The sequence below is a fragment of the Hyperoodon ampullatus genome (assembly GCF_949752795.1).
Source record: "Hyperoodon ampullatus genome assembly, chromosome: 5".
Taxonomy (NCBI): Eukaryota; Metazoa; Chordata; class Mammalia; order Artiodactyla; family Ziphiidae; genus Hyperoodon; species Hyperoodon ampullatus.
Genome location: NC_136918.1, coordinates 36,231,199 through 36,244,326, shown reverse-complemented (window position 1 = coordinate 36,244,326; position 13,128 = coordinate 36,231,199). Strand labels below are relative to the sequence as shown.

General features: G+C 44.6%; 1 protein-coding gene across 1 annotated transcript in view; it reads right to left on the bottom strand.

The window, feature by feature from the left end:
- ACAP2 (ArfGAP with coiled-coil, ankyrin repeat and PH domains 2) overlaps positions 1-299 on the bottom strand; it is a gene marked incomplete at its 3' end in the record, with an annotated part of 162,117 nt that extends 161,818 nt beyond the window's left edge. The window contains exon 1 of the mRNA XM_079704367.1: positions 138-299. Coding sequence (XP_079560493.1) covers positions 138-190 — 53 coding nt within the window. The 5' untranslated portion in view covers positions 191-299. The remainder of the gene's footprint in view (positions 1-137) is intronic.
- Positions 300-13,128: the final 12,829 nt, after the last annotated feature.

The window sequence follows — 13,128 nt, the reverse complement described above, 5'->3', positions numbered from 1 at the left end:
ATCGGCAGCCTGCCCCGTCGGAGGGCGCGGACTACGGGGCCTCCCGCGCGTTTCGCGGGCTGCCTTTAACGCCCCCACCGCCGGGGGAGGCAGCTCCGGGTGACGCCGGCCCGGCGCCAGGCGGCCGCGTCGGCTACCTGAAGCGGGGCGAGTCCTTCAGACACTCCTCGAAATCCACCGTCATCTTCATCCTGCCTCCGCCTCGTCTCGCAGGCGGCGCTGGAAGAGCCGAGGGAGCCGCGGGAGCGGCTGCGCTGGGGACCCAGACGGCTACGGCTGGAGCACGGCCGCGACTAGCGCTGCGCAGAGCTGCGGAGGGCGCCTCGCCCGCTGGTCATAGCAGCCGCGAAGACGGCGGCGGCAGCGACGGCTCGTCAGGCCCCAGTCCTGCCCCTCTTCCTCCCGCCCCCAGCAGAGGACCGACCTCAGGGAAACGACCCGGAGTGACAGCCGCAGCCAGCCAGCCACGAACACGACGGCCAATAGGAGGGGCTTCCGGTAGCACCGCCTGCGGGCGCTCGGGCAACGCGCCTGAGCGACGGTAGCGGAAGCCAGTGAGCGGCGCGACCGTGGGAGCCACCTTGCCAAAAGCGTCCCGAGGGCCAACCAGGATGCGCGGACGTCGTTAGGCGGGACGAACCGGTTGCTGGGAGGCCGGCAGCTGAGGCTCCTTGGGAAGGAAGTCACGTGGCTGCGCGCCGCGCTTCCCCCGGAGCCCCCGCCTCTTCTCCTGCTTCTCCAGACCCGCCCTGCTGAGCTGCCAACAAGGAGGACCCGCCGCCTGCAGGTCTGAGAAAGGAGAGCTGCTTTTCAAGGCAGCTTTGGCAGAAATCTGAAAAGGGTAAAAGAGTGGAGATTATAAAAGGAAGAGATGGTCTAAGCCACCACTTCCTTTCAGTTTAGAGAAACTGAGGCCAGGAGAGGAGCGAGGGTAACTTTAATGATAAAATCCGTCTTTCACTTACTGGCTTCATCACGTAATGATTTGAAAGTATCTCCCATGTATTGATATATATTTTAATATAACCAGAGACTACTTTCAGAAGGAGCTGGCATTTGGGGTGGGCATGGAAAGATCAGAAGGATTTAGACAGATAGGGGAGGCAGGGCGTTTTGTGTGGAGGAACCGTTCTCAAAACCACAGAAAACATTCCTCCTTACTGACGCCTTTCTCTCAGTAGCCTTTGCCAGTTCTAAGATGATAGGATTCTGAAAATGCAGGCTCATTTACTCAACTTGCAACACCTGCCCTCTGATACACGATTTTTCTAGAAGCCACTGTAAGATACTCATCTTCTGATCCCCACAATAATCCCACAATCCCCTACTTCTGATTCTTAGATGCCACGAACTCATGGCATGTAAGTAAAAAGTACCATGGATACATTGTATTTAAGTATATACTTCTAAACGCAACCTAAAAACCATACCCGTAAAAATGCACAGGGAGGGTGTTAGAACAGCATAGTGGCTCTGGAGGTAAACTTTTTGGATTTGCCTGCCAGCTTTCTCACTGCAAAATGAAGATAACACCACTGATCTGGTAGAGTTGTCCTGAGGCTGAATGGATAAGAACTCAAGTCAACAGTGCCACATAGTAATCATTCAGTTAATGTTGGTTATTATCATAATTGTACCACTTTCTTCTTCAGTACCATAAGCAGAGGTTAGGTTTAAGTCTTCTCACTTCCACTGCCTAAAGTCTTATATAATAACCCTTTTGACCATCTGGTTAAGTATAGCATGATGGCATGCTGTTTTTCATAACGTATGGTTATATCTTGATCTCTTCATCACCTTTAGAAAGTAACAGCATACTTTTGAGACATTTCAAAGAATATACGACCATTATATACGTTTCTTCTTTGTTTATAAACTTGGTTTCTTTTTTTAATTGAATTGCATATTCCTAGAATCTACACAGCTTCTCTTAATAACTAGAAACTATTGACAGTTAAACATTCAGTGTCCTCAAACACTTCAGTTAGTCAAGACAACCTCTTCTAGATTTGTAACTTCTGTGTCAAATTTAGAGAGTTGGCCATTTCTACATTTAATTGTATTCCATATGCATGACAACTAATCTGTATATACAATATCTTATTGTTTCAATGACTCAACACAATGTAACCTTTTGGAAGACACCTAACATGACACTTTGAGATTCAGATTAAAATTCAACTGCATAGGGGCTTCCCTGGTGGCGCAGTGGTTGAGAGTCCGCCTGCCGATGCAGGGGACACGGGTTCGTGCCTCGCTCCGGGAAGATCCCACATGCCGCAGAGCGGCTGGGCCGGTGAGCCATGGCCGCTGAGCCTGCGCGTCTGGAGCCTGTGCTCTGAAACGGGAGAGGCCACAACAGTGAGAGGCCCGTGTACCGCAAAAAAAAAATAAAAAAAAATTCAACTGCATGGCATCATCAATGCAAATAACTAAGCTAATTATCAAATGAACATCTTTCTGTGGATGGCTAAATTTACATATACCTAGTTAGTGATAACACTGTCACAATTTTTCTTTGCCCTGTGATAAAGCAAGCATTTTGGGGAGTCAATTACAATCTTACAATTGTAAGATACATCCTAAATTGAGAAATATTAAAAGTGAGATAGGGTAGGAACATTGAGTCTTAGAATAGAAGAATTACAATATTATTATTCTTATAATAATGGAAACCAAGGCCCCAAGATACAAAAATAACTTACTAGGTGACTCAGGCCCCATGATCCAGACTCTAACTGCAAACTGCCCACTCTCCCTTTAGAATTCAGCCTTTACAGTTGTGGCTCTGTCTGCCTGTGAAGCATTTCCTTTTCATCTCCTTAAAACGCAGCTCAGATGACACCTCTTTCAGGAAGCCTTCTCTGTTTGCTGAAATACAGACCTCTCTTTTCAACACACAGTGAAAGTTAGTTACCAGGCCCAGTCTACACTCTTAGATGATATAAATGATCAAAACTTAAATCTCTTCCAAATTTCTTCTCCCTAGACTTCCTAGTTGCTTCCTCCAAACCCTCTGGAACCCTGCATACCCACAGCCCTTCCCAGAATGCTTCTGATTTTCTCTGAGAATACTTTTGACTATACAGCCTCTCGAGCAGAGGTTGTTCAGTGCCCCTTCTCTGATCCTTCTGAACCAGGATACATAGTCAGCAAGAGTCTAACTCTTGACAGCAACTTATAATTTATATTCCACCTTCATGTAAGAATTTCTTCTTTGAGGCTAATATCATCTAAATAAACCACTGTCTTACTTGCCTCATTGCTGTTATCTACCAATTTCCTAGTAGCCCCCTCCCTTAGCCTAATTGCATTGCAAATTATCTCAAGAAAAGGGAATTATGATGAAGGTAACCATGAGCAGTTACTAGAACTGAGAAGCCCAGAAACTCAGGCATCTCTGGGCCCTGGTTTCCCTCTCTTAGCAGCTGTATCCTCTCTCTTTCTCACCTACTCCCCAACTCCCACAAGTTTCCTCCTTGCTCTCTTAGGGATTCTGTTCCCCTGTGAACCTGGCTTGCATATAAGCCCTCATTGCTACTTGTTCCTTCAACAAGTTGGTTGTCAGATGGCTATAGGGGCCGAGCAGATAATGTAAATGAGTGAAGCTGGCCAGGTGTGAGCATATGGCGTGGGGAAGGCCATGGTGAAGGGGAAAGCAGGTGCCCTGTGTTCTACTTGGCTTCAGTTTTTGCCACATCAGACTTTTGAATTTTACAAGAGAAACCAAATAGCCAGATTTCAATGTGAAACCTTCCAATTCTCAAACGTTGGCAATCCATTCAAAATATGATAAAACATTGCACAGGTCATAAAAATGTATCCGGGCCACTCTGCAACTTCTAAATATTTCTTGACAATTCTTGATGTATCCTTTCAACCTATGCTCCTGGAGCTTATCATTTTAATCTGTTTTCCAATTCCCAGATCCCAGGAGAAAATCCGATTAACCCAGCTCATCTTTTCATGACAGGTCACACCGGTCCCTGGCAAGCCGATAGAAGGGCAGGATCACTCAACTTAATCATTTGTGCAGGAATGGTGTCAGGATGCAGGATTCAGGACAGCTGACTACTAGACAAGGCAATTTCCCTAAAAGAAGGTGTCGATGGCCAGGTCCCATAAAACACAGCTAGTAAACTCTCATCCAAGACCTTGGCCTCTCACTCAGTCTTCCAACCCCAATTCCTACCTTCAGCTAAGGAGATTTCAGCATTCACTCATTCCTTCTTCATTCAATAATATCCATTGAGCATGTACTCTGGCCAAACCCTGTGGTAGGCTCTGAGGTTTACAGGTGAAATAAACAGTGTCTCCCGTCTAGAGCTATCAGACCAGAGGGGGAAATATGTGATTAGTTCTGGGCCAGGGGCATGCACAGGGGGCTACTCATACTCTGATGGTCATTTCTCCCAGTGAAGGAAATAAGGTTTCTCATACCTCCACAGATATGAGGGATCTTGAAAAAGTAAGATCCAAGAGAAGGTGTGGAAGGTCTTTCCAAGGACCTTTAATCACAGAGAACTATGTGACTAAAGCACAGAGGTAAACGTTAACCAGATACCAAGGACCTTGTCTGCCACACTAAGGAATTAAAGCAGTGGGAAGCCACTGGGAGAATTTAAGCCTGGGAGTGAGATCTGATTTGAATTTTAAAGGACAGTGGGGCAAGGGGATGGGGGCAATTTCGAGGTTTCCAATCAAGGCAACTGCAGTCAAGAGATGTTTAGGAAATACAGTTAAAAGGTTCTGATGGCCAAATGAATGTGAGGGAGGCAATGAAGACTGAACTCCTAGGATGACTCCAGGTTATAGGTTGTGGTGACTGGTAGGAGGTGGTGTCATTCACACAGAGAGAAGAAAGGTTATCTCTTTGGCTCAGAATATTTCACTCCAGAAAGTCCTTACATGTTCCCATGTTAAACTTTGTCTCACCCAGAACATTCCATGCACAAGCTCAACCTTCAATGTTCCCTGCTGTCTCACTCACACACATTCACTTCACACCCCAAGTCCCGACCCCAGGACTCTCTCTTTCAGGTTATTGGTATCCACCTGTCTGGTCTTCCTCCACCACTTCAACAGCTTTTTTTTTTTTTTTTTTTTTTTTTTTTTACCATGCCCCCTACCTCTCCCTAGGTCATTCCCTGGCTATTTCACACACCCAGCACTGGATCAATCCAAAGATTTCCTTCATGATGCCTCCCCCGCTAGTTGTTGAGCAATACTGGAGACAATTTATATCTTAAAGCAATGGGAGACATTGGAAGAGTTTAAGCAGAGGAGTGTGATGTGATCCAATTTGTATGTTAAAGGGGGCTGAGTAGGCAAGAGTTGAAGGCTTTTATGGCTGAGACTGTATCACTGCATTCAGTAGTTCAAGACTTGGACACTACATACTTAGGCGTTTCAACTGTCTTTGTACTATTTATCTGTTGCCACATCCCTGGCACACTGACACAATGGCTATTCCCAAACTTTGCCAGCCAAGCTGTGGCCCACGCCTCCATGATCTATAGATAATTTTGCCTCTTCACAAAGAAGACAGGAGTCATTAGGTAGGAATACTCTTCCCAGCCCTGGCCCGCATACTCATCTACATCCCCATCTTCCTTACTTCTTAACCCACCTATCTCAGAGGAAAGTGTATCTCTTCCTTGTGCTCCAGACGTCACCCCTTCCATTCTCCTCTGAGAAAGGCTCTTTCTCGTTATCCTCACCCTTTCTCTCCACTGACCTTTCTTTCCTCTTTGAAGAAAAGAGAAAGAAATAGAAGCATATATCCTGTGTATCAGTAAGGATCATTTTTGTTGTAAGAGAAACTATTTGAGTAAGGCAAAAATAAAGAGTTCATGATAAAATAGGATGATTTCACCGGAATGGGGATGACAGGCTTTCCATGGACCTTGAGAAGTAGTTGGAACCAGGACCTGTAAAGCCTGGATGCTCCCTCCCCTCTGTCCTTTCCAAACATCTGCTTTGTTCTTCTGCACACCTGAAGCTCACTTCACCCGACTGTCCGGGCCCAGCTCCCGAGATTAACCAACCAACCGGCAAGAAAGGGTTTTCTCTCTCGACCCAAATTCTAAATTTCTTGGGGGAAGTATCAGCCCAGCTTGCATGATGTACCCCATCAAGGGCCAATTGACCACATCAAGGGGACAGCCACATACAAACATAGCTTCAGAAGCCTCCCTCTGTGACCATGTGGATAGGAGATCAGTTAGCAAAGAAGGCGGACAGGTGAGTTGAGTAAACCACCCCTTTGGCTATTGCCAAATCTCCCTCCATTGCTTCCTAAGATTCTTAAGAGCATTGTCGCCACATTTTCTCCTCCTGTTCATTCCACTATCCACTGCATTCTGTTCTCCACTCCCTACCCACCCCCATCAACTGTTTTCAGTAAGGTCACTTTCCGATTGCCAAGCCAAAGGACACTTTCCAGTACTTATTTTTCCTGACATCTCTTCTGCACTTGACACTCTTGGCAACTCTTTTCACCTTGGAAACTCATAGCACTCTCAGGCTTAAAATTCTTCAATAGTTTATCATCACCTAAAGCTATGGTTTTTAAGCTTTTCTTAATCATGGGACCCTTTGTTTAAAAGAAAAAGTCTTTCACCAGTACCCACAATTAAATGCGTAAAAGCAGAGTTGGTGTGGTTGAATTAGGAGTGGGAGACCCAGACCCCTGCCCACCTGGGCCCACTCCACATCCCCAGATGACCCACCAGTGGACTCCAAAGAGATCTCACAGCTCTACTGAATAGAATTTGAAAACCACAGATCTGTAGGATAAACTCCAAATTCCTTAATTTCATAAATAAGGCCCCGTCAACCTGCCAACCTTTTCTACCTTCTTTGCTGCCAATCTCTCTACTCCAGACAGGTTCAGCCATCCACGAAGGGATTCTTTCAGTGGCTTTGGTGTGCTTTTTTCTTAGCCCCACCATGGTACATGATGTTTCCTCTGCCTGAGTGGGCCTCCTTCCTCTGTGTGCCTGGTGAGCTCCAATTCATTATTTGCAAGTTGGCTTAAATGGAATCTCCTCAGGTGCTTCCCACATGACGTGACTTCTCCTTTGTGTCAGCACATAACTCCATTAGAACAGAGTTCAGTTCAGCTTTATAATCTGAGATTTTTTTTTTTTTTTTTTTAATTTATGGCTGTGCTGGGTCTTCGTTTCTGTGCGAGGGCTTTCTCTAGTTGCGGCAAGTGGGGGCCACTCTTCATCGCAGTGCACGGGCCTCTCACTATCGCAGCCTCTCTTGTTGCGGAGCACAGGCTCCAGACGCGCAGGCTCAGTAATTGTGGCTCACGGGCCTAGCTGCTCCGTGGCATGTGGGATCTTCCCAGACCAGGGCTCGAACCCGTGTCCCTTACATTGGCAGGCAGATTCTCAACCACTGCGCCACCAGGGAAGCCCATAATCTGAGATTTTTATACTCATGTTCTCTTCAGACCTGGAGCTGCTGGGTAGTGACATTATGTTCTTTTCATCTTTTTAGCTCTAGAACCTAGCCTAGTGCCTGGCACTTACTAAGTGTCTGATAAATGTTGACTAAATAGATGTATTTCTCTCCCCAAATGATCTTTTCATTATTCGCATCCCCATGGTTACTTGTATACGTGTATATACTTCCCCACCAGATTATGAGCTCAGATAACAATACTTATATGTTAGGGTGATGGTGAGAACTAAATAAGATGTACATAAAAGTGCCTAACAATGCCTGATTCATTGGGAGTTTTCCATCCTGGCTGTATAACAGAATCCCCTTTAGAGTTGTTCTGTGTTTGTTTGTTTTAATGTAGACTTGTGAGCCCTACTTACTAAATCAGATTTTCCAGAGGTGGTCCAGGGCATAAGTCCCACAGATGATTCTGATCCACAGCCTTCATAATTGAAACTCAATACATGCTACCTAATGTTCATTTTGTAACTGGCATAGGTCCTGTTGGGTCTATACTTCAGTACAGTCTGTACCCTCTGCTGCTCTTCTTCCTTCCTTCTGCCCCCTTCCCACCTTCCTGCCTTTATGACATAGTAAGAAGACTTACTCTTTGCCCAACTACGTACCCCACAGATCCAAAACACCAGATTCTAAGCATTAAGAATCAAGAATGTAACTTCTTGATCTGGCTATGGTCTCTCTCTGAGTGCTTTTCTGGAAGTCCTCTCTCATAACCACCACATTTAACTGATCCTCAGATCCTGTTAACTTTTTCTTGTGTAATAGCTCTTGAATTTGTGCCCAACTTCCAATCCTCATTGCCACTGCCTTGGTTCAAGGCCTTCAATATCCCTTGCCAGAATTATTCTAAATAGCATCCTAACTGGGCTCCTTGCTTGTTATAGGCTGAACTGTGTTCCCCTCAAATTTATATGTTGAAGCCCTGTGCCCAGTACCTCAGAATGCGATTGTATTTGGAGATGGGGTCTTTAGGGAGGAATTAAGGTTAAGTGAGGTCATAATGGTGGGGCCCTCATTTAACAGTATGAGTGATATCCTTATAAGAAGAGGAAGGGATCCTAGGGATGCAGGCACACAGAGAAAAGGCCAAGTGGGGACACAGAGAGAAGGCAGCTGCCTGCAAGGCAAGGAGAGAGGCCTCAGGAGATACCTGCCAACACACTGATTTTGGACTTCCAGCCTCCAGAACTGTGAGAAAATAAATTTCTGTGGTTTAAGCCACCCAGCCTGTGGTATTTTGTTATGGCAGCCCTAGCAAACTAATAGAGTCTTGGGTGCCCGGGGAATCCTCCACTTTACTCAGCAGAGTCAACCTGCCACCGTCAAAGCCGGAATGGCTGTCATTCTCTTTCCCAGCCCTCCTCACACAGAGGAGGAGGGATTGTGACCTAGGCTTGGCCAGTGAGAAGCAGCCACCCCAATCTTGGTCTCAAGTCATAGACAGAAGAGGAAACAAAAAACATTGTTTTGTCCAGTCCCTTTACTTTATAGGTGAAGAAATGGAGGCACAGCAAAGAGTAATCTGTGCACTTATCAGACCTCATGGGGATTCCATGCCAGAGCCCAGGCTCAGCACACTGTTTCCTATTTCTCCTAAAAGCCCAGGAACTAAGGCCAGCTCCACTGGTGCTGGTCATCCAGCACCTGAACACAGTCAGGGACTGGTCAGCAAGGACAGAGGGGCACTGGTGTCTGCCACAATGGCAAAGGATCGATGTGACTAACCCTGACAAATCAAAAAGAAAAAGAAGGAAAAGACCAAGAATGCTCATATCTTAAAAAATGGAAGTAATAAAAATGGACAAAAAATTATGAAATTCAGAAATCAAATACATGCAAGTTAGAAAGATATACCTTTTCCTCCCCTCTCAGATGGTAAAGATGGAAAAGAATGCCCTAGAAAACAACCCATTAGAGTGTAAACCTCCTGAGAGCAGAGACTTCTGTTTTGCTTGCCACTATATCCCTATCATGTGATACAGAGCCTGGCAGATAGTTGGGGCAATTTAATAGTTAATATTCAGTAAGTGACTAGCACACCTGTGAGAGATAGGCTTTCCTTATTGCACGGGAAGGCAGTCAAATCCAAGCCCTGCAGCCTTCCCTCTGCCACACACAACACATAAGAAAATACCTGTTCTTTAAAGAAGTATGACTGGCTGTACCACACAGTTCTGAAAGCTCTGGTGCATGAGAAGATAAAGTACCTTCAAAAAGGAAACAGGAAACATGTATAAGAAGGAAAAATTAAGTAAACACTGGTGAGACTGTGTAGATAGAGGTTCTCATACACTGGAGAAGCACAGAACTTTTCTGAAGGACCATTTGGCAATATGTATCAAAGTGCTAAATATGTTTATCTTTGAATTTATCTTAAGAAAAGGATAGGAGATATGTACATATACATGTTTGCTGCAGTGTTATTTCTGGAGAAAAAAAGATATATTCTAAATTTTTACTAATAGATGGGTTAAATAAATTACAATATATCCATACAGTAGAATACAATGTAATCTAAGTCATTCTTGGGGGAAAAAAAAAAAGAGAGAGAGAAGAAAATAAATCCAATATTAGCAATGATTATTAGTTTTGGTTTAATCCTTTATGGTGTACCTCCTTTCTTTGTAAACATATATATTACTTTTATAATTGAAAAAAAAGTCTTCAGACCTATTATTCCAAGAAAAGTAGACCCTAAAGTGTTTAAAATTTTACCTATTTGCTCTATTTTAATCACTTATATCCTGCATGTCTCTTAAATTAAGAAAATATTAAATAATAAGGCAGTTAAAATGAAGGTTTTTCTTAAAAAATGAAAACTATGGGGAAGAGAATAAAAAGTTACGCTAAGAACCCAGGCTCTTTTTTTTTTTTTGGACAAGGTTAAAAATAAAATACACTATTATGTTGTTCCAATTAACTGAGAAAAGAATTCATACCACTAACTCAGGAAAGACAAACATTTTCCAAGAGAAATTTATACAAGCTTAATTTCTGTTCCTATCACCTGTTAGGCAACTAATGTGCACTTCCACTGAACCCTCTCTTTAGTGCTGAATTCATGGCTTTGAAAGTGCTTACACATGAGGATGTGGTATTATCACAAGGACATTTTGGTACTTCCTTTTAGTGGGCCTCAAAACACATACCCGGTTTTCTTTACTTTTGTTATTTTAAAGAAAGTTTGGTATTTCCAAATATGAAAATGGAGCTTTACTAGGGGACTTCAGTTTTGTTGCTGTTGTTTATAATTTAAATACTCCGAACATTTGCACATGTACAAAGGGGTATGCAATGAAGAGTAGGTCTCCTTCCTGCTGCTGTTGATGCTAGGAGCACTCATGTCTTCACTGCTTCCTTCCTTACCTACCAAGGGCCACCCATGACCTTCAGCAGAACATTTACTGCTTTTCTTCCTAATATCTGCCTTTTGCCTTTAACTGCCTCTTGGCAGAGGTGCTAGGGAAGTAGAAGGCAATAGAAATAAATTTGTCTTCTTCCTCCTTGTCTTCCTTCATGTGCTAAAGTTGGTATTGTTAGGTAAAACCAAGCTATTGATTTTCATGGCTGAAATTTAAAACTTCTTTTTTCGATTTTTATCAATTGTAGGAATAGAGCCAAATATGTCCCTCACTAGAAAAGCTAAGAAGCTGCCTACCTCATTCCTTAATCTCTCCTAATGACAGGGTGGCTTGTTGTTGTTGTTGCTTAAAAAAAGAAAAAGAGGGGGGAGGAGCTGACGAATTTTACCTATTTATTAGTTCCTTTGAACACACTGTGCTATATCAAGGTATAGATCTACATTACGAGGGAAGTATTCTTTTTTAAAATGTAATGTTGACATTACTCATAGCCTTTTGCACCAACACAAATGTTCGCCCAAATCCTATAAATCCAAAGCTACACATTCAAACACCAGATGTGTGTGCTCTGGGAATGCAAGGGGAAGGATGATGTTTCAAGTTAGTAAAATATCGAGTACAAGGCATAAACTGTTAGAGAAGTGGCAGATTCCAGGAGCACAAGGGGTTAACTGCCCCATCCCCACCTGGGGCCTCAGTGCCTCAAGTGTAATGCTGTTCAATGTACTGTGATTTCAACATGACTGGTCACAACATAGCTACATTCAAAGAACAGAAATTGGGCTTCCCTGGTGGCGCAGTGGTTGAGAGTCCACCTGCCGATGCAGGGGACACGGGTTCGTGCCCTGGGCCGGGAAGATCCCACATGCCGCAGAGCGGCTGGGCCCGTGAGCCGTGGCCGCTGAGCCTGCGCATCCGGAGCCTGTGCTCCGCAGCGGGAGAGGCCACAACAGTGAGAGGCCCGCATACCGCAAAAAAAAAAAAAAAAAAAAAAAGAACAGAAATTGTCCAACTCCTCTCGTCCCAGCCACCACAACTCCAGTTCCTCACAGTTCTGACTCAAGCTTTCTTACCTCTCTCAGAGAATTAGAACACTTGTTAGAGCAAAACTAATAAGTGGGCTAGTGCCAGTGGCGTGCTGCCACTGACAAAAGGGGTGTGTACCACCGCTGGCATTGGTTACATTGCTACATACATATAATTAGCCAGAGCAACCCTCCCCTCCACCCATGGAACAGGTGACCTGCCAGGCAACTTCTGGCAAAGAAGTTCCACAGAAATGACCACCAGGCATGCAGAGACCACCAGTCTTCTGATGGACATAACAGCCCTCACTGTTCTCCTCAGCTGATTCCATAATTGGCCGCTGAAAGGGGCCTGGGTGGGCAAGGGCACTGCCACAGAGCTGTCGGCAGCTTGCCAACATGACTCGAAGGCAGCCGAGGTGGGTGGCACTATGGAGATAAGCAGTTCACACTTCCCCATCCTTCCCCCCAAACCCTAACTTGGAAACACAAGGTACTTTGGGATCTGAAATCAGCCTCCCGCAGCTGCTCTGCTCTGGATTGTGCTTTGCCAACTGCTTCCTTGGGGCCATCCCTCAAGGAGTGGTTGGGTTTTGCCTTTTAGCTCACTATAGGTCACAGCAAGACATTTGGCCACACAATCAAACAGGGAGGACCTCCTATATCAGGAGTCATGATCTTACAGAGCCATAAGAACCTTAAGGATTCTATAAAGGACTCACCCAGGGTGACACAGCCAGCTTGCAGAACAAGAATTCAAACAGGTCTCCTGAAGCAGTGTTTCTCAAACTTGTGAAACCAGGATCCATGGTCAGAAATACATTTAACCTCATTACCAATGAGTGAGTGAAATGTAGACATACATGTGATTGAAACAGACATGGCATGACACAGTATTACCCTTTCCAAATGCTATGCTCTGTTTTCTTTTCTGTTGTTGTTATTATTATCATTATTTTTTGGCCGCACCATGCAGCTTGCAGGATCTTAGTTCCCTAACCAGGGATTGAATCCGGGCCCTTGGCAGTGAGAGTGCGGAGTCCTAACTGCTGGACCATCAGGGAGCTCCCTCTGTTATTATTTTTAAAAAGCTTTTCTGACCTACTAAATTGGTCTATGACCCACTAATGAGTCACAGCTTGCAGTTTGAAGAGGCCCATATACATAAGCAAAAACTCCTTGTGCTATTTCATTTTGAACCATCTGGCTCATTTTTAACTAGGTACATAGTAAAAATTTCTGAAAATAAGAGTATAATCAGCCCT